This window comes from Monodelphis domestica, chromosome 1 (assembly GCF_027887165.1).
Source record: "Monodelphis domestica isolate mMonDom1 chromosome 1, mMonDom1.pri, whole genome shotgun sequence".
NCBI lineage: Eukaryota > Metazoa > Chordata > Mammalia > Didelphimorphia > Didelphidae > Monodelphis > Monodelphis domestica.
The window spans coordinates 463,493,832-463,516,434 of NC_077227.1; the positions used below are offsets into that span (position 1 = coordinate 463,493,832).

General features: G+C 35.7%; 1 protein-coding gene and 1 pseudogene across 1 annotated transcript in view; one reads left to right on the forward strand and one right to left on the reverse strand.

The window, feature by feature from the left end:
- The window catches only part of GPR107 (G protein-coupled receptor 107), a 107,915-nt gene that overhangs the window by 43,894 nt on the left and 41,418 nt on the right, over positions 1–22,603 (forward strand). The window contains exons 13-14 of the mRNA XM_001369476.4: positions 2,986–3,116; positions 12,107–12,150. Of these exons, the coding sequence (XP_001369513.1) occupies positions 2,986–3,116; positions 12,107–12,150 (175 nt within the window). The remainder of the gene's footprint in view (positions 1–2,985; positions 3,117–12,106; positions 12,151–22,603) is intronic.
- On the reverse strand, positions 20,328–21,078 carry LOC103093743 (centrosomal protein 20-like; annotated as a pseudogene).

Below are 22,603 nucleotides of genomic sequence, written 5' to 3' on the forward strand. Positions count from 1 at the left end.
CAAATTTTTACTTGAATTATAGAAATAATTCACCTCTAATCCACTAAAAAGAGGACTATACTTAATTTTTTTTAAAAAACAATATATCTACATTTGTAATTTGGGGATATCTTCAAGGGAAAGTCAAGGAAGATAACATATTGGGACTGTGGTCTTTTCAAAGAACTTGACCATTTTGGGTAATCTGGAAATTTTTCATTATAAATTTCGAAAGAGCTTAAGCAGTTTCATGATCTTTTGCTGCTCTCATAAATCTCTCAGATGAAATATTATTCATAGGAAGTGAAGCTACTGATGACAAACTAGATTGTAAAGTCATGCACTCAAGAATACAATGCTCAGACAAAAATTAATCAAATGAAAGAGCTAGTCTGTTTCCAGAGAAATTGGACCAATATCAGTCTTTAGCCTGTTCTTTTTCTCTTGCCATCTTTTTACTCTTATGGAAATCTGACTCACTGCAGAAAACTATATTCCTATTCACTCTCTTCAGTGCTGATTGTTTCCTTATGTCCCCTGATACATTGGATCAGAAATAATAATTGGCATACTCCTTATTCTCACTCTGCCACTTCCATATTATCCTTCTGACAATATAATCCAGCATTAACTCCTTTGAGGTTTTCTCTATCCAGCTATATCACCTAGTCTAGGTTCCTTCTTCCCATAATCTTTTGGACTTCAGATCACTCTCCCTCCTTTCTTTAAGAAAAACAAACAAACAAAAAACCCTTACTTTCCATCTTAGAATCAAGGGCACAAGAATGGTAAGGGATAGGCAATCCAGATTTCAATCTGGAATCTCCTATCTCTAGGCCTGACTGGCTATCCAATGAGCCACCTAGTTGACCCCTTTCCTTCCTTTCTTGAGGAATACTGACTTATAGTCTTCCTTTCAGTCCTTAATATATTCTCATACATGGGAACTTTTATATATGCATTTATATCCTCTCAAATATCCTGACTTTGCAGTTCATAAGATTCCTCCAATACAATCATTTGCAACTTCAGTTGCCTCCTTCCTCCTCTGTTCACCCCTTGGTTGCAAACCCAAGATATATTATTGTTTTTCTCATGATTTTGATCCCAGAAATTCCTCTCTTGCTTGGTCTTATTTTTCCTAAATGTAGTCATTCTATTATAGTTTCCAGTCCCTTCATTCCATCTTGTTTGGCCTCTTTTTTTTTCCAGTCTTGGCCCTACTTTATAATTGATCAGTACAAGTATACCTGTCCATCTTGACTCCTTTCTCTTCCTTGTCCTATTGCTGTTTTTCTTCTGTAAATTCTCAATCCTAGAAAACCATTCCCTCTCCTCTAGCCTTCCTTCCCTTCCCCTCTTCTGTCTGCCTTCTCCATAGACAGTTAATTGACAGGAATTTGTTAAGTACCTAGTATATTACCTGGCACTATACTAGATACTAAATGTGTGAAGATATAAATAAGAAAGCCCTTGCCCTCAAAAAATTTATATTCTATAGGAAGAGACATCCTATAAACATACAAAGAAAATATAAAAACATGTTTTCTGGTGTTGTTGAATACCATTAGTGGAAGTTATACCACTCTCAACTGAGCTTTCCCTGCCACAGAGCAAAATGTTTATTTTTCCATTATTGACATTCCTTTCCACCCTATCAGCAGCCATTCCATATCTTCTTCCCAGTCCTCAAATACCCAGTACCTTTTCTGCTTTCTGTCTCTTTTGAATTGTTGTTTCCTAGGACTCTGTACTGGACTTTTTTCTTCTTTTTCCCTTTATTCAGTTTTCTTGGAGATTGATTCAACTCCCATAAATTCCTTTATCTTTGTTCAGATGTTTTTCAGATTTGTATATCTACCTTTAATCCAGCTTGAATTCTAGTCACACGTCATTGGCTTACTACTGCTTATCTCTTCCTAGATATTCTATAAGTATCTCAAATTCAAGATATCTGAAAAAGAGCTCATTTTCTTTGTCCCCTAAATTTGCTTCTCCTTCCTGTTTTCATTGAGAACATGATAATCCTCATAATCACCCAGATTCATAACCTCAGAGTCATCCTTGACTCTTTACTTCCTATAGCTTTTCAGTTACCAACTCTAGTTCCTTAACATTTCTCCATCTACTCCCTTCCACTTAATTACCACTTAGTATTTGAAGTCCTTATTATCCCACACTTGGACTGTTATAATAGCCCCATGATGGGTTTCTTATTTTTTCCTCTCCCACATAAACTTACCCTTCACACAACTGCCAAAATAGTCTTTCTAAGGTACAGGTCAGACCATTTGCCTCCAGGATAAAAGGCTTTTATAATCTGACTTCCATCTCTCTTTTTATTCTATTTCATTCTGTTCATTTCCATGAACTCTACATTCCAGCTAAATTTGACAACTAGCTTTTCCCCAAAGTTGACATACTTGTCTCTTGCCTCCCTGCTTTCCTATAAACTCTTCCCAAGGCCTTCAGTGCACTCCCTCTTTATGTTTGCTTCTCAAAAAACCTTGTCGCTTTTCTGATTCTTGTCCCTTAACTCCTGGCTCAGTAAGCTCTTTAGGGGTTGAACCTGTTTCATTTTGTCTTTGTATTCCTGGCACCTACTACAGAGCCTTAAAATGAATTAAAACTAATTTCTTCCCATAAGAGGAGAGATAGGAACTTTGGAGCTTATGATTTTAATTTCTTTTCCTCCTCTAGTGTCATTCTCATCATAATTCCCACGATATCAAACCTAAAGGAGCTTCATTATCCAAAAATCTGAGATTCCCCCAGAAAGGATATCTTGGATCTCTGTAGTGTAGGAGCTATGGCCATGGGCCATAAAGTGCCACCTGCTTACCTGCTGGGGAGTTTATCCTGAGTTGATACCCAGTTTGCCTTAAACACAAAAATTTGGGATGCTATCTGGAGGAACAGGTGTCCACTTCTCTTATTTGGCCACTGCTCTTTGGTCTGCTCCTTCACGTGATCTTGCAGGATTCAGTGATTTATCATATTCTGCAGGTCCTTGCAAATGTGGCTTACATCATCATAGAATCAACTGAGGAGGGAACAACTGAATATGGCTTGTGGAAAGATGCTTTGTTCTTGGTGGATCTGCTATGCTGTGGAGCGATCCTCTTCCCAGTGGTGTGGTGAGTAACCCAGGAGTGCCCTGTCTGCAGCATGCAGCATCTCTAAAAGTCTGTGGTGTTTTGGGCAGTAAGGGTTCTCATTGACAGGAGTATGAAAATGCAGGTTCATTAATGATAGAACATACATTTCCTGGCTAAAAGAACTCTAGGAAGTAGCACTTTTGTCAAGAAGATAAGTAAAACAGATAAAAATAAAACTAATTATAGATTTCAGCATGGGAAGCTTTCTTCAGAATTGTTGGCTTTTTTCAGAGTGCACTGAAAAAAAATTAACCTTTAGAATTATTTCCTTTTATTTGCTTTGATTTAAATACTGTGTTCAAAGGTGTCTCATGTAGTTAAATAAAATGGTCTTTAGGGTACTCCTGTCTAAGGTTCAAACAAGATTTGGTTAATTGTCTGCTAAGTTAGTTCCTGAGAATCCAAAAACAAAAGATGAGACTATCCCTTTTCTCAAGAAGTTTATGTTCTATCAAGGGATGCAAATTTACACACACACACACACACACACACACACACACACACACACACAGAAATGCATATGAATGACACAAAATTAGCTCTTCAGCTAGAGGAGATGGGGTATTGCATGTAAGGAACAGAGAAACCAATTTAATTGGACACCGAAGAGTAAGGAAGAGGGGTAATATGGAAGGTGTAAAAATTAAAATTAAATCTCAAAAATAAAAATATTATGTTTTAGGAAGTTTATTAATGATCATTAGAAATCAAGGAATAAAGAGGATACAAAATAAAGACCACATGCCCCGGGCTGAATAGCCATTTCAAAAATCCCTGCACTTAGCTTACCACCACTACCATCTGCAAGCCCAAGAAAGAGGACCACCCACTCGCTAATATCCTCTGTCTACAGGAAATACTTAACGACTGGAAGTCAGTGGGCTCCCGGGAAATGTAGTTCTTTTTTAGGGTAACAGATTTTCAATTATACAAAGGAGGCTAGAAAGATAAGTTGGATTTAGTTATAAAGAGCTAACAGCCAAAACAGAGGTGTTTATATTTCATACTAAAGGTGATAGAGGATCACTGCAATTTGTTGAGTAGAAGAGTGACATGGTTAGACCTGTGCTTTAGGAAAATCTTTTTAGTAACTGTTCTGAGCGTGGATCAGACTGGGAGGAAACTTGAAGTAAACAGACCAATAGGAATCCATTGGTAATAAACCAAGTAAGAGATGATGAGAACCCAGTCTCAGCTGGTGTCTGTATGAATAGAGAGAAGGGATCTGGTGTCAGAAATGTTTCAGAGATAGAAATGGGAAGATTTACAATTGATTGTAAATTGTACAATTAATTGTACAATTGATATAAGGTTAGGAAGAATAAGGAGTTGAGAATAATGCTGACATTGCTATCCTAAGAGACTGGAAGAACTGTAGTACCCTTGATGTAAACAGGGAAGATCAGTAACAGGAAGTGTTTGGGAAGAAAGATAAATGAGTTTTGTTTTGAACATTCTGAATTTGAACTACCTCTGGTATATTTTGTTTGTAATATCTAAAAGGCAACAGGAACTGGATAGAGTTTTAGTTCCTGAATTAGATGAGAGACTAGAGCTGTTTATATAGATCTATGAGTCATCTTCATAGACATAATGATTGAATAAATGAGAGTCAATAAGGGTAGTAAGAAGATACAATCTAAAACAAAACAAGAAGAGGGCTCTCAGAACAGATCTTTGGGTTATACCCAAAGTTGGGGGACTGATTAGTAATGGAGAAATTTTAGCTCATTTGGTTACATTATGGTGATAGGGAGACAGATGTGATTCTTATATGGTGAGTTTAATATTGAAATGGGCTAGTTAGATTCATTATATGTATATATTTTAAACCCTTACCTTTGGTCTTACATTTGATACAAGTATCAGTTCCAAGGCAGAAGAAAGTGAGGCCTAGGCAATTGGAGCTAAATGACTTGTCATAGGTTGCACAGCTAGGAAGTATTAAGATCAGATTTGAACCCTGGGCCTTCTGACTCCAGATCTGGCACTTTATCCATAGTGCCACCTAGCTGCCCCAATTCATTATATTTCATACATATGCTCTGCACCTTAATCCCCAGCCAATCTGCCTTCTCAAAGACTACTGTTAAGTTTAAGGATGAAATGTAGAAGAGTATATGAATCAGTGCAAAGTGTTTTGTAAACTTTAAAGTATGGATACAATTCACATCTATTATTGTTATCTTAAACACACATTAACTTTGAGTACTTAGAATTATTTATCATTTTTAAATTTTATTATTTTATAAAAATTATTATTTAAAAAAATTCTTACCTTCTGTCTTCAGATCAAAACTAAGAATTGATTCCATGGCAAAAGAGCAATAAGGGCCAGGAAGTGGGGGTTAAGTGATTTGCACAGGGTCACACAGCTAGGAAGTGTCTGAGGCCAGATATGAACTAAGGACCTCCTGTCTCTCTATCCCATTGATGAGGAACCTTTTAGAGACTGAGTGCCCAAACTGCAACCCTCATACTGCATGTAAGCTCCTACCTTACCCATATGGGAGAGGGAGGAAGCGCTCCCTTTGGGCTGTTGGGCAGAGGGGAGAGTCCTGTGAGAAATGTCCTCAGGCACATGGAGAGGGGGAGTAGAGCAGCCCCTTCTGGCATATAGGTTGACCAAAACTGTGCCACCTAGATACCCCAAGAGATTTTTTTTTTTAAACTACCTAGCTTCATTTCCATTGCCAGGAATACCCCAAGTGGGAGAATATTACAAAAGAGCCATATAGTTAGAGAAATTTCTCTTTTTAATATCAAAGCTTGAGCAGGTATCAAAAGGTTTCATGGCTAGATTAAAATTTTCTTTTCTTTTAAATAAATGTAAAAAATAAACAAACAAAGATTTTAAATAAATTGTTTCTTTGTCTTCTTATTCAAGACCTATGATTTTATAGGTCTGTGATGGTGAACCTATGGCACGTATGCCAGAGAGGACACACAGAATACTCTCTGTGGGGGCATACCACACCATTGCCCACCAGAATTCCTTTCTAGAAAGGCAGAGGAACTCGGGTGGAGCTGCTCCCTTCCCCTTCTCCACTCCCCTATGACATTTTTTTCACATTACCTGCCCCTCTGCCCCATGACCCAATAGGAGTACTTTCTCCCTCCCTTGTGTGTGTGGGAAGATGGGGGCACAGGCGGCACTCAGTCAGGGGTAGGGCACAGCATGGGGGGGGCTTGATATACAGTCTCTAAGAGGTTTGCCATCATTGTTATAGATGTAGGGAACTCCCTGTGAGTAAATTCCCCTCTACTAATGTATATGTATAGCTAATCAGTAGTTTGACTTGCCCAGGTCATTTAATCTTGAGCCTAGCACTTCCTGGCTATTTCATATCTTCTACCCCAGAAGTGTCAATCTCACAGAAACAAAAACTCCCAGTGCTACCAGAACCAGATTACAATGTAATTAGGAAATGTTTACCAAAAAAAAAATACAATATCACATAGACAATGTTAATTTGTGGTTTTTGATTTTAACACTATTTCATTACTTCTCAAAAATGCTATGAAATTGGTGGTCAGGAGGGATGACATAAGCAGGGGAAAACACTAAAGACTAAAGAATTATTATTATAATAAAACCATTTACTCTATACTCTTATTTGTATAATTGAAGGGTGACAGTTGTGGAGAGACTATAATAAAATAAAACAACAGGTCCTGGTCTAATTAAAAATAATACCCTATTGTTAAATTTAATGTAAAATTTAATTACTAAAATTAGATGCAGGTAAATAGAGAACTAGAATCAGATGACTAAGACATCTTTATGAAATTAGTTATCATTTTAGTTTAGGGACAGCTAGGCTATTCAGTGGATTTAGAGGCAGGCCCAGAGATGGGGGGTCCTTGGGTTCAAATTTGACCCCAGTTACTTCCTAGCATTGTGACTGACCCTGGGCAAGTCACTTAACCCCAATGGCTAGCCCTCATTGATGTTCCACCTTGCAGCCAATACACAATATTGATTCTAAGATGGAAGTAAGGGTTTAAAAAAATTAAAATTAAGAAATAAACTCTCAGACTTTACTTTTGGGTAGCTTCTATCACTGCTTAATATATCTAGCTTGAATATGAGTTTTGATGACTTATTCTTCCCTTTGGCAAATGTTAGATTATGTTAAAGTCTGCTTTTGTCAACAGGCTAGAATTGATTATGGTCTTAATTTTTTTTTTTAATCACATCTTAGTTCTCGGCAGAATTGTTCCTTCATTAAGCAGAGCCAAATGGTCAGTTGCTGACTTTCCTAACTAACCAGCAGAGGGCATTTCCTTGTCACTTAAACCCAAGCTCTGTATTTGTAAAATGTTACTATGAATTTTTTCATCTTTAAAATGATGGGATGAGACTAAATAGTCTTCCAGCTTCTTTCCATCTCTAAATCTATACTCCTAAGATCCAACTAAGAAGACATAATTAGAACATAGATAAATAAAGCTATGGTCTACATTTATGTAAATCATGGAAGTTTTAAATAATTAGAGAAACATTTCCTTGGTCCATGCCAATCTAATAAATATAACAGTGCTACCTAAAATAATTTTTGTTTTAGTGTCATACCAATCTAATTACCAAGAGGTTACTTTATAAAATTTGACAAAATAATAGCAAAATGTATTTGGAGAAATATTGAATCTCAAGGAAAATTATGAGAAAAACTTGGAATAAAAAGGACTTAGCATTACTAGGTTTCAAATTATTTATTAGAAATCATAAAAAACTTTTTTATCTTGGTTTTAAAAAATAGAAAAATAGGTCAGTGAAATACGCTAGACAAGAAAGACTTGAATCATACGACACTCAATGTTTACTAAAGCTGAGAACACAAATTTTAATAGAAAAGTGCCCCCATATGACATGAACTTCTGAGAAAACTGGAAAGCATTTTGTGAGAAAATAGTTTTAAACTAGTATCTTATAAAATCTCCTGATAAAGCCCAGAAGTTAAGTGGCAACTGGATTTAGCCCTTAGACTGAAAAAGGTCATATCATTTAAAAATATATAAACACAGATTGGATAGAAGGTACATCTCCTAACTGTGGTGAAGGAAAGAATTCATAACCATACAGGATATCTTCCACATGAATTCTTTCTTTAATCCCCTAGCTACTACCCCTTCCCAACCCCAAATTTATTTTATATTTATTTTATATATATCCTAACTTATGTACATGTTATCTCCTTGGTTTCAATATATAAGATGCTTAAGGACAAGAATTGTATTTTGTCTTCATTTCCTCAGGATCTAGCAAGGTACTTGGAACATAGTAAGCCCTTAAGAAATGAGTTTGGATTTATTAATTGCTTATCAATGACAATATAGGTCATTTTTATTATATAAAATTATTCAAGCTTTTGCTTGAGCAAAATTAATGCAGTTAGAATAAGAGAAGCTGTTAAGTGGGGGAAACTTCTTTGCATTACCTGTCTTTGATTAAAGTCTTATATTCAAGATATTCAGGGAATTCACACAAATATATGAGTATGATCCATTCCCATATAGATAAGCAAGTGAAAGATATGAATGATTTTCAGAAGGAGAAATGAAAACTATCAAAAACCTTATGAAAAAATGGTTGAAATTCCTAATATTAAGAGAAATGCAAAATAAAGCATCAAATTACATAAATGATGCAAGATGTAGAATAGTCATTGTTGGAGGAGAAGGGGACATTAATACTCTGTTGGATCTCTGAATTGATCCAGTTATTCTGGAAAACTATTTGGAATTTTAAGAGAAAAGTACTAAACTATTTATATTCCTTGGCATTAAAAAGCAGCTGAACACAGATTAAAAGCAATGAGTGACTGACCTTGATTATAAGAGATAGGAGATGAAACACCAATTTCTCCTTTTTGATAGAGTCAGACATGGTTGTTATGTAGATGATTTTTATATTAAAAAAATAGAAAAGCATAAATAAAACTTTTTAAAAATCATAATTGACTTGACCAAACTGTGTCCTGTTGTTTTTCAATGAAGAATGGCTTTTACTTTAAATAGTTAAGTGGCAGCTGAATTTAGCCCTTAGGCTGAATTTTGCTGGCCCCTCACTTAGAATGATATAGATCTGGTTTGTCCAGATTTTAGAGAACTCTTTTATACCATGGAGTCTGGGACCTCAGTGATAGTTCATTTCAATGGCTTCAAACCTGGTTTAATAGCCAGAATCAAAGAGTAGTCTCTAATGGCTAGAATTCTCACTGAAGAAATTCTCTTTTCTGGTGCCCCACAACCCAATGGTGGGCCCAGTGCTATTTGACATTTTTATCAGTGACTTAGATAATGGTATATAGAAAGGCACGTTCATCCTGACAATAAGTTGAAGAGATAGCTAATGGATTGGATGGACAGTTAAGGTACAAAAATATATTGACCATTTAGATCATTTTGTTAAATCTAATAAGATGAAATTTTATAAGTAGTAAGTACTCTTACCCTTGGGTTAAAAAAAATCAGCTTCTCACATATGAGATGGGAGAGACCTGGCTACATAGCAGCTCATGTGAAAATGAGCTAAAGCTTTTGCCTCTAAACTCAGTAAAAGTGAACCTCTCTATATCACTAGCCCCAAAAGTGAATGTGATCTCAGGATTTGTCAAAACAGAGAGGGGCAGGTAGATAGCTCAGTGGATTGAAATTCAGGTCTAGAGACAGGAGGTCCTGGGTTCAAGTCTGGTATCACTCACTTCTTAGCTGTGTGACCCTGGGAAAGTCACTTAATCCCCATTGCCTAGCCCTTAATGATCTTCTGTCTTAGAACCCATTATGCAGCATTGATTTTAAACAGAAGGTAAGAATTAAAAAAAAAAAGACTAATAGAAAGCCCAAAAGACGGGAAGTAATAGTCCTGTTCATCTCTCTCTCCTCAAGTCAGACCATATCTGCAGTGTTAATTTTTAGGTGCCTCATTAGCAATGACATTAGTAAGTGAAAGAGCAGGTGCAGCTAAGTGGCTCTGTCGGTAAAGAGCCAGGTCCAAAGACAAAAAGTCTTGGGTTCAAATTTAGTCTGCTATTTCCTACCAGTGTGATCTTGGGCTAGCCAGTTTTCAGTTAGTCCCAGTTGCTTAGCTCTTACCATTTTTCTGCCTTGGAACTGGTACTTAGTACTGATTTTAAGACAGAAAGTAAAGATTTTAAAAAAAATAAGTTTCCAGAAGAGGGCAGCCATAATAATGGTCAAAGGGCTTCATATTATGTAATGACTGGTTGAAGGAAATAGAAATGTTTGTCCTGCAGAAGGAAAGACTTTAAGGGGGGTAACCAGATATAACTATGTTTATGGGCTTGAAAGGCTATTAAATGCTGTGCAATTGAAGTGACCAATCTTAGCCTCTGCAAAGAGATAAATTTTTCCTTGGAAAGGCCAGAGACTTGGATGCAGTGTTGGATAGGCCATCAGACTTGGTGAATCTGTCAGTTGGTTTTGCCTCACTGTCTCTGTCTCTGTCCTCTCTATCTCTGTGTCTCTGTCTCTCCTCTCTCCTCTCTCTGTCTCTCTCTCTATCTCTTTTCCTCCCTGTGTCTCTCTCTCTCTCAGTCTGTCTCTCTTTTCCTCTCTGTCTTTCTCTGTCTCTGTCTCTGTCTCTGTCTCTGTCTCAGGTTTGTGGTTGGAGCTGAGCTTGTCTGTCATTAGAGCCTTTACACACTTAGAAGTTTGAAATCAAAAAAAGGCTTAACGCACCTTGGGGGATATAGTTAAATGTTTCACTTGAGCAGTTGAATATCTTCCTGCTTCAGCAGATTCTCTGCTATGGGGACTGGGCAGGTAGCATTTTATTTCTTTGTAACTTTAGAGTTTTGCTCTTTTTATTCCTGGCTCAGTAAAATTGTTTTAACTGGGTTGTTTTTTTTGTTTGTTTGTTTTACCCAACACATGCTTATTACATTTTATACAGTGAACTTGTTATAAGCTTAGCTTATAATAGGCATATATCCAGAAATGACTGATAAAAAAAAAGCTTTATTGATGTGATTTGTTTATATTTTTTAAGAAGAAATAAAAGATATCTGATAGCATCCACAGTGTTCAGAGGCAGCTAGATGGCATCATGGATAGATCCCTTGTGGGTGAAAAATCCCCAACTGTGAGCAGTTTTCTGCTGGATCATCCTGTACCAGCAATCAGGAAGATCTGAGTTCAAAATGGACCTCAGACATAGACTAGCTATGTGACCCTGTCAAGTCACTTAACCTCTGTTTGCCTCAGTTTTCTCACTTGTAAAAGGAAGATGATAACAGCACCTACTTCACAAGGTTGTTGTAAGGATCAAATGAGATATTTATAAAAGCATTTACCACAGTTCCTTCGAACAAAAGAGATGCTACATGAATGCTTATTTCCTTCCCTTTTCCTTCCTGATGTCAAGAAGGTCTTCAGCATACACCCACAGCCACACCTGCCCCCCTGCCTCTCTCCCCCCCCCCCCCCCCCCCCCCCCCCCAGTATTTGGAGAACTAGTTTACAAAGGAGATTTGAATTGCTCTGCTTTTCCCTAGTGGGCAAAATTAAGAGCTTAGATAGAAGTTGCAATGACTTAGGGTTTTATGTAAGGAAAAACAGATTTAGGCTTGATATAAACAAAAACTTCTAATGTAGAGAGCTGTTTAAAAGTGCATTGGGCTACCTCAGGAGCTGATGGGTTTGCCCTCACCTGAGGCTTCAAACAAAGCCACTTGTCATCTGTATAGTAGAGGGGATTCTTGTTCACACAAGGTTTGTATTAGATGGTCTCAGAGGTCCCTTCCACGTCTGGAATTGTGACTTCAAATCCAGTCTTTCTTTAAAGGTCATTTGGTCCACCCTCGCTTCCCTCATATTAAAGATTATGTATTTGAAGTTGAGAAAGGTTAAAGGAATTACCGCAAGTTACAGTTAATGGCAGAGCCTGAAAAAAAGAAATGCTAATTCATGGACTAATTTGTACTCACTTGAATATTTATTTTTAGGTCAATAAGACATTTACAAGAAGCTTCTGCTACAGATGGAAAAGGTAAGTTCATTTATTTTTGTGGCCTCTTTTCTGGTGCTTGAGACTCCTCTATTAATTTAATAAGATTGAGACTTTGCTGTGCTTTTTAGTTGATATTGAGTGGCAGAGTAGGAAAAGCTTCAGTTAACAAACAAAATTTAACAAAATTATTTAATAGGCAGTCAATGGAGATTCCTAAAATGAATGTTTCTGGTTTTCTAATTTTCTAATTACCTAGCCAACCAACCCAGCTCTAGGCTGGGTTAATGTTGTTTTGTAGAGAAGTTGGTATCCAAGATTCCAGGGTTTTAGCTGTATGTGGGGGCTGGGAGAATTACTGATTAACAGAATGACTCATTTCATCTCCCCTCACGAGTCTAATTTTCACCCCACAAACCTGAATTGGGAGCACAAAATCCTGTCCTTGAGTGGGGAGAGGTAAGACTTCCTTGTGAAAATGAGTGGCATCACTTCCAGCCTCTGGAGTTCAGATAGGTATGTGTAAAGCAGCCCTTCCTGCTATTTTTCTTCACAGTTGATTTAACAAGCTGCAGAAATAGATGTGTCCCTATTAATTTAAAATTATGACTTGGATAACCAGAAAGGACCTTCAAATTTTGCTGATTGTAAGCAAGGAAGCCATTAACCTTTTCATTTTTCTCCTTAAATTTTTCATAACTTGTTTTAAAAAAAACAAAAGCATGTGCTTTCATTTTCTTTTCGAAACCATAATGAATTTAGAATGCTAGGGTCTGCTTCTTTATTTCTAATTCATCCTGTACACTGCAGCCCAATCTATATATATGAGAATTTTATATATATGAGGAAGGTGTCTTTCTGGGGCTCAAAACCCTATCAGCTTCTTAGGGAATAAAGATTAAATACCTTAACCTGGCATCCAGTCTGACTTGTATATGTTAAAATAAATGTCTTAATAATTTTATTCCCCTCAAAAGAAAATATACTAAAATAGGATTCATTTACAAAGTATTCAAGAATATACATTTTTTTTCCTTGAGATTTATTTCCCTTTTTTATTTAGACTATTTTTCCATGGTTATATGATTCATGATCCCTCCCCCTCCCTCCCCCTGGGGCCACTCTTTCCTCCCCCCTCCTGAATCCGACAAGCAGTTCTACTGAATTATACATGTGTCATTGTTCAAAACCTATTTCCATGTTATTCATATTTGCAGTAGAATGATCTTTTAACATCAAATCCCAATCATATCCCTATCACAGTACATGATCAATCACATATTTTTCTAATACATTTCCTTTTCTACAGTTCTTTCTCTGGATGTAGATAGTGTTTTTTCTCCTAAATTCCTCTGGCTTTTCCTTTGTCATTGCATTGCTGCTAGTAGAAAAGTCTGTTACATTTGATTGTGCCACATTGTATCAGTAAGAATATAAATTTTACAATAAATGGTTTCCATTGTTAAGTATGCCTCATTATATGAAACTACATTCACAAATTTAGGAGACTAGAACATGAATACACACTGCTGCATTATGGTTTAGTAGAAAAAACCCTAGTCTTAGAATTAGGAAGATGTGGTTTCAAATCCTGCCTCAGACACTTGCCAGCTGGATGAGTTAATTAATCTCTTTGTACCTCAGTTTCTTCATGAAAGACTGGACTCAATGGCCTGCAGGATCTGTTTCCAGCTTTAACTCTGTGATCCTCTGATCCAATGATTCCAACTTTCTCATAGTACTCCCTTTCACATGTCCCACAATCTATCCAAATTTGAAAAAAGGTATTTGTAGTTTTCCCACACCTGTATATTGCTTTTACACTATTCCCAATGCTTAGAATATCTTCTTGTTTAAATTTTAATTCAAATACCACCCCTTTAGAAAATTTTTCACATTTCCTTTCAGGCTTGAAATGTCATTTTACTTATATATCTCTTAGGTACTTACTATATGATACATATTAATGTATCTATCATATTTCTCCATCAGACTGCAAGTACCATTGTGACAGCACTGCCCTGCACATATTTGTTGACTTGACATTTATTATTATAGATGTTAGGCTCATAAATTGGCCATTCAAGCATCCTAGCTGATTCTAGCCCTTTAACACCCCAGTAAGCCATAAGATTGCACATACTGGTAATAGTGATACTTAACTGGTTTCTTAATGTGCACTAATCTCTAATAGAATTGCATTTTGTGTAAGTTTATTATTATTATTTTGACAACTCTGTCATACTGTTGATTCATTACTCAATCATGTCATGTAAAACCCTTAGATCTTTTTCATATTTGCTAATGTTAATATGTTGCTAATCCACATCTCCAAAACTAGTTTTTTTCATCTTTAAAATAAAAATTTTTTTATTGATATCCTTTGGTTTTATATAAGGCAAAAAAATCCAATTCAGCAAAACTAATCAGTATATCCCAAAAGTTTGACATTATTGCTGTCAATCCACTGAGCCACCTAGATGCCCTTCGTTCTTTCCATTTACATTTTAGTCATTGTGTATGTTGGTTTCCTGGTTCTGCTCACTTCACTTTCCATCATTTCATGTTTTTACATGTTTCTTTTCACTCAATTCATTCTTAGAGTAATATTCCATTATATTAATGTACCATAATGTGTTTAGACATTCTTTAATTGATTGATACCTACTTTGTTTCCAGTTTTTTGCTATTATAAAAAAATATTGCCATAAATATTTTGATGTATATGGGACCTTTCTTTTTGTCATTGATCTTGAGGTACATCGTCATCAGTGGAGTCCCCTGAATCAAAGGGTCTGACATCATAGCCTCTTTCTCCATATTATTCTAAGTTGCTTTCCAGTATGATTGGACCAATTCATAGCTCCACCACTAATGGGTAGAGTTGTATTTTGAGAGTAGAGCAATAATCTTTTTTCATAAAGCCAATAACTAAAAGCACTAGATGTGCTTTAAAGATCATTTAACCCAACTCCCTTATTTTATTGGTGAGGAATCTGAGACTCAAGAGAGGAGCAATCCAGGCAGTAGCAAAATGAGAATTTGAACTTGTGTCTTTGGCCCCATATTCAGTGGTCTTTCTACTTATATTATTGATGATTAAAAAGAAAGATTCTACTCCCCCTCCTCTCCACCCCAGTTTTCTTCATTGAGTTTAGATATTCAGAGTTTCTGCTGGCATTTTGGTATGTTCATTTCCATTAATCCAACTCTGATTTAAAATTTTTAAATCCCAAGAAGCACTTTTTTTAGTTGAGGAAAAATCATGTCTCTGTGTTTCTTCTCATTCTTCTCTTTCCTTCATCTCATTTTCATCTCTCCTTTTCCTGATTTTCTTTCATAATCCTCTTTAGTTTAAACTACTGTATTTTCTTATTTTCATTCCTAAAGCACTGTCAACAGCATCTGTTAACTTATTAAAATTTTCCTTCCATTAGCCACCTTGTGTTGGTCCCAAGAACCCAATAACTTTTCACTTGATCTTAGCCAGAAGGCCTAGAAGTCATCCCCAATAACACTTGAAGGAATTTTGTGTTCTATAGAGATTTCTGCTTGTGAAAAGGCTGTATTCTACATTATTTCTGTTTGAGAGAATACTAGGAGATCAAAATTGCTATCCAATATCCTCAGTGAAGGGAAGAAAAGTTAAACTAAGGGTCTGTTGTATTTATGGCCTGAAGTTCTATACAATATGCGTGATATTTTATGATTTTTCCACAAGGTGACAGCATGGGACCTGTTTCAGCAGTGACTAATTTTGAAAATAGAGACTACATACAGAATGATGGAACATTGAGAAAAACTAGAATGACAAAAGTGATACTTTGTTTCATTTACCAAAAATGCAAAAATTATTTTGAAATGTAACTCTCCCCTCCTTCCTTCTAGTTTCTTACTTCTTCACCTCTGAAGTAATAACTGAAAAGGATATATGGATAATAGATTAAGCTAAGATAGATACTGTTTAATCTGGACAAGTCTTTGGTTTTCCTGGCATAGTTTCTCTATTCAACAAGCTTTTCTTTTCTGGTGGCTCCTTTTCTGTTCCATTTCTGGAATCCAACCAGCCCTGGAAATTTCTGTACTTTCTAGTTTCTTACCTAATTATTGGCCTCTGCCTATGACCTCCAAGGTGGAAACTAAATCATATCTGTCTCAATGGGATTCCTTCTTTTGCAATAGAACACCTGCGCACTGAACCAGAAGCCTAGATTATCATGGACTCTCTTTTCCTACCATAGTCTATTCTGGAAGCTTCCTAGTGATTTCCTTTCTGCATCCCACTTGGATGATATTAATCTTTGTCTCATTGAAAGGAGATTTGGGTTACTCTAGTTTGGAGCTACCTATCCAAGCTCCATTGAAACAAGAAAGTTATGGAGCTATCATTGTATTGGTGATAACCCCAATGTAAAGAGAGACCTAATATGCTGTCCTTATACTCTTCCTTTGCCCTCACTTCTGTGAATTTCCACTTCCTTGTATGCTTCCCAGTTTGCCACATAGCTTTTCCTTGTTAGTTTTTCCTTAAAAAGGCCTGTTGCTCTCAATATTATTGGCATATTGGACTTTGTTTGCCTTTTTATAATTTATATTTTTTAAATTTTATTTAATTAGATGATTTAGAATATTTTTCCATGGTTACAAGACTCACGTTCTTTTCCTCCCCGCCCCCTTCCCATATCTGACGCACAATTCCACTAGGTTTAACATGTGTCAAGACCCATTTCCGTATTACTAATATTTGCACTAGGATGATCTTTTAGAGTCTACCAACCCTTGTGATCAAACAGTATAATTTATCTATTTAGAATATTTTTCCATGATTACATGATTCAGAATTTTTCCCACCCTTTTTCCCTCCCCCTCCCAGAGCCAACAAGCAATTCAACTGGGTTATGCATATATCATTGTTCAAAAGCTATTTCTATATTATTCATACCCCATCATATCCCCACTGAGCCACATGATCAGTTGTATATTTTTTTCTTCTGCATTTCAAATCCCACAATTCTTTCTCTGGATGTGGATAGCATTCTTTCTCATAAGTTCCTCTGGATTGTCCTGGATCATTGCACTGTTGCTAGTAGAAAAATCTATTACATTGAATTGTGCCACAATGTTTCACTTTCTGTGTACAATGTTCTCCTGGTTCTGCTCCTTTCACTCTATCAATTCTTGGAGATTGTTTCAGTTCACATAGAAATTCTCCAGTTTATTATTCCTTTTAGCACAATAGTATTCCATCACTATCAGATACCACAATTTGTTCAGCCATTCCCCAATTGATGGACACCCCCTTGTTTTCCAATTTTTTGCCACTACAAAGAGAGTGGCTATGAATATTTTTGTAGAAGTATCTTTTATTATCTCTTTGGGGTACAAACCCAACAGTGGTATGGCTGGATCAAAGGGTATGCATTTCTTTTTTTTCTTTTTTTTAGTTTAAATTCCCTTTAATATTAAAAATCAATAAATGACAAAGTATTTTGAGATATGATACAAAATGAAATGACAATAGGGTGACAACACCAAAAAAGTGATCTAATACTAGCTTATTTACTTAAAAAAGCAATCAGAAATTAGTCTTTTGTAGCCTTTTTAAAAGCCAACAGATAATGTAAATATTCTCTGACCATAAAGATGATGTACAAATAAACACATCTTTATAGGAAGGTCACAAACCTGTTGATTTGTTAGACCTAAGCTTCTCATAATGCTAAAAATCCACCTCTGCAACCAGCTTATTCTCCATCTTTCCATAATCTGTAGTCTTCACTTTTTTTCTGTATTTTCCTTTTGTGTAGCCTTTGTAATCCTTTTGTAATCCACTTTTCTTCCCATTAATCCTATACATCCTTCAGAACTAACAAAATCTTGAATGCCTCACTAAAAATTACCAATGTTTACAGACTTCTGTATAGTTAACATCTTTTCCCACTAGATGAAGTCTTCTTTCTCTTTAGTTTTTAGTGTTTTACCCACTTAATCTAAAAACAGTTTAGTGTAAAGACTAGGCTTGGAGGCAAATATCCTCAACACTAAAAAGTAACTTTAGTGGCCTTGATTAATGCAAGCAGAAATTCTTTTTTAAAATCAGGGGAAAAGCTGTTCTTTGAACTTACTTCATATAATCATACAATGATTTGAGCATAAGAGGACTCTGGAATGTTAAAATATAGTCAAACTCTGGTTTACATTTATTCCATAATAGTGTGTGTGTGATTTGATGCCAGAACAATACAAATATTCATTTAAACAAAGGCTACACAAATATTATTTTTAAAAAAGGTACTTTAACCTCATTTATTGAAAGATACATTTAAATTATCAGTCATCTTAGTATAAAAATTATTACAAAACATTGCATCCAAAAGCACTAGTCTCTATTCAACACAATTCTACTTAGCTACTGTTTTGCCGTTTTGACATCTGTACCAAAATTACAGTACTCAATTTTGGTTGAATATATATAATCTTACATGATTGAAAATCCTGAGGTAAATTCAGTGTTCACTGCCAACATCTTTGAAGTCTGAAGTTAATCTTCTGGGAAGAATCCAGACATTTTAAATTCCCACATACAACAGAACTCATAATTGTAATCAGACTACAAATTTTATTTTAAAACTAGTTCTTATGACACTCTTGCATTTATATGGTTTTATTAGATCAGTTGTACATGAACTCTTTAACTTTTCAATAAACTGATCTACTTAAAATCTAAAGACTTATAAGATGATGGCTAATGATAGTATTTATTTTTGTATTCTGGTAACACTTTTGATCTTTTAATCTCAAAACTCTAAACATTATATCTCTTATCACCAAATATAAAATCAGTACAAAGTATTTTCAATTGGAGTCTTGCTTGAACTAAATAAAGCCCTTAACATTTTTCCTAATAAACAAGGGTTTACAGTTAAGACTAAAAGTTCTCTATAACAAAAAGATACTTTTCAAAATTTTACTTTTATTAGATTGCATATGTAGCTTCTGTTGGTCAGGTGCCATATTCTGTAATAATCAGATACACGTGTTAGAGCAACTGGGAAAATATGTTAAGTCCACATTAGGCATGTAACTGCTCTAATAAATATGGGAGAAAGCACATTTTAGAAGAGTTTACAAGAAAATTTCAAAGTATCCTATTTTGAAGCCAAAATAAATTTTAATGAAAACTTTTAAAGTTTGTGAATACAGGATAGATACTTGGACATTTCATCTTTAAAATGTTCTATCGAGGTATTTAGCTATATAAAGGCTAAATAGTACCATCTTTTTAACAGGTAGACACATCCTGGTATTTTAACCCAAGGCCTGTCTCTTCATTGTCTACACTTTCCATACTACAAAATAGCCCTTTGTTTTACTTAATGGAAATTTAAAGCTAGTTCTTGTCCAATCTCTAGATTAATCCTTTTGAAAAAAAGCATAAACTTTTCAAGGAAAGAGATTGGTGAGTAATTAAAAATTCATATTCAAAGAATTTTAAAATCCTTAACTATTAAAAACCAGCTCCCTGGAAAATCATAATATATTTCAAAAATTACTGATTAACCAAAGTTTTTCTTGTTTTAATGTATTTTTTTTATTAATATATTTTATTTGATCATTTCCAAGCATTATTCATTAAAGACATAGATCATTTTCTTTTCCTCCCCCCACCCCCCATAGCCGACGCGTAAGTCCACTGGGCATTAGATGTTTTCTTGATTTGAACCCATTGCTTTGTTGATAGTATTTGCATTAGAGTGTTCATTTAGAGTCTATCCTCTGTCATGTCCCCTCAACCTCTGTATTCAGGCAGTTGCTTTTTCTCGGTGTTTCCACTCCCATAGTTTATCCTTTGCTTATGAATGGTGTTTTTTTCTCCTGGATCCCTGCAAGTTGTTCAGGGACATTACACCGCCACTAATGGAGAAGTCCATTACGTTCGTTAATGTATTTTTAAAGTAACCTTTGCACTAAAAATTTGTTCCACATTTATATGTATTTTAAATGAATTTTGCTATGTAACATAATTTTAGTTGGAGGAATAAATATACTGAATGAAGTACACTGAAAAACACACTGTGATGTATAATATAGTTCTGTTTTCCAGGAGGAATTAGAAAGGGAAAGAGGAGAGTTTCATGGCAAATGAATGCATTTTTATTTTCTACTAGTTTGGAATATCCTAAAATATTGCCTAAAAACAAAATGCTTATCTTTTTCAATTCAAATTCAATAAGCTTAGTTAACCTTTATTCACAAATGTAGAAACACATGAGATGGCTAAATGTGTTCCAAAAACTTGCATTTCTACAAAATACACATATTATTTGTATATTGTTATATTGTGACAATAAATAGCAATTTAATATACATGCAGGGAAATTAAAAGATGTATATTTGCACCAAATGAAAACTATCATTTCTTCACAGCTTGAGAAACATGATGATCTTCTGTATTAGTGCCCGTTATCCTTCACTTTTCTAAATGCCCATAAACATCTCATGTTTTTTTAATTGGACTGCCTGTCAAAGTTTCATCTTGGAGGCTGAAGTGAAGATCCTTTCATGAAAGTGGTTTGGATGCCATCTTTACTTGCATGTAAGAAATGAGATATAATTCCATATAAAAAAGGTACTGTTTTTGCATTCGAATCTTCAAATATATTTAATTCCTTAATGAGAAATTGTCTTTCCAGCGGCATTGCCGGTTGACCAGATTCTGAAAAAGTAAGACAGCTGCAAGGACAGATGCTGAATACTTATATTTGTTGAATTCCAAATACTCCCTAATTAATTCATTAATTAGACGGTTTTCATGAGACAGTGGTGGAGGTTTTTCACCTTGATCATCTAGTGCATTAAAAACTTCAGCTCGGATCTTTGCTCTTAAGTGGCCCAATACACCTCTTTTTTCCAGTGTATCCTTTAAAACTGCTTTGAGCTCCGCAACAGTCGCCATTTTCCAACAGCCACCAGAATCTATGCATTTCTTTAAAGCCCTTTGAGCATAGTTCCAAATTGTCTTCCAGAATGATTGGATTAATTCACAACTCCACCAGCAGTGTATTAGTGTCTCAATTTTGCCACATCCCCTCCAACATTCGTCACTTTCCTTTGCATTTCTCTAATCATGGGGCATTTTGAATACTTTTTCATGTGATTATTGATAGTTTTGATTTCTTCTTCTGAGAACTGCCTATTCATATCCCTTGGCCATTTGTCAATTGGGGAGGCATATTAGACTTCTATATGTGTTCTATATTGAACTATATTGAACACTATAGGTGTTCTATATTGATTCGTGTTGCTACATATTTTTGTATTAGTTTAGAACTTTTTTATTGTGTTAATTCAGAAGGATTTTAATCAAAGATTATGGGAAGGCTGTTAATACTTTGGAAACTTTAGTCAAAATTGCTATGCTACACTCAGCCTAAATCTGCTGCTTGGGTGCCCAAGAGAACGTCATAAACAAAAATACAGTTCTTTGGTATTCTTTAGACTGGTGTGATGTATTGTAACAAAGCTAATTAAGTATACCTGTCTTAACTTTTGGTTCTTGGATAATTGTTTTAATTGTTCATCTGTTCTAGCCTATGACAATGGACCTGTTGTAAAGGCCTTGCCTGCCCTAATGGCAATAGAAAACATAATAGAACTTGATAGAAGGAGATGGTAGCATTTTAGAATGGAGAAAACCTTAGAGATAGATCATTTAGTCTAGGGGATATTTAATCTTTTTTGTATGGAACCCATTCGCTGTACAGTGAAGGTTAATGAATCCTTCTCATTAAAATAATATTTTTAAATGCACAAAATAAAACCTGTACTATTATAAAGAAAACCAATTAGGACTTCCAGGTAAACATGGCGGAAGTCTAGATGCAAGACTCTTCCTCTCCTCAGCACCCACCAATATAGACTACCTCAAAAGACCAAAAAAACCAAATTCATAACAACAAAGGGACTGTACAGTAGGGCACAGCATTGAAGGTACATGGGATTTGGGCATTTCCGCACTATAAGGGAGTGAAAAATCTCCCATCAAAACGCAAGCTGATCTACCCTCCCCCACCTACAGAGCCAGAGTTAGAGCCAGCGCCTGCCAGAATCAGCAAGTGAGGGGCACCTCTAGAGTGAGTAAGAGGCACCTCTAGGTCCTTGGGAGCTAACTATGACCACCAAAGACCTACCCCTGAGAACAGTTACACCTGAAGCCCTGGCAGGCTGAAGAGCTCAGATCGTAGGCACTTGCAGTAAAATAACACAGAGAAGGGCAACAAACATCAGAAGCTGTGGAGATTCGAGAGCTTGCCTCAGGCAAAATCATTGCTCCTTAACTCCATACACAGAATCTCCCCATCTCACTCAGATTTCTGACTAAAAAGGGAAGGAAAAACCTCCACAGTGATGGCAAATTGTGCCCAGGAGCTACAACCACCTTCCACCCAAAAAAAAAACAAGAAGAGGGGGTTGACCCTTGAAATTTTTTACAGAG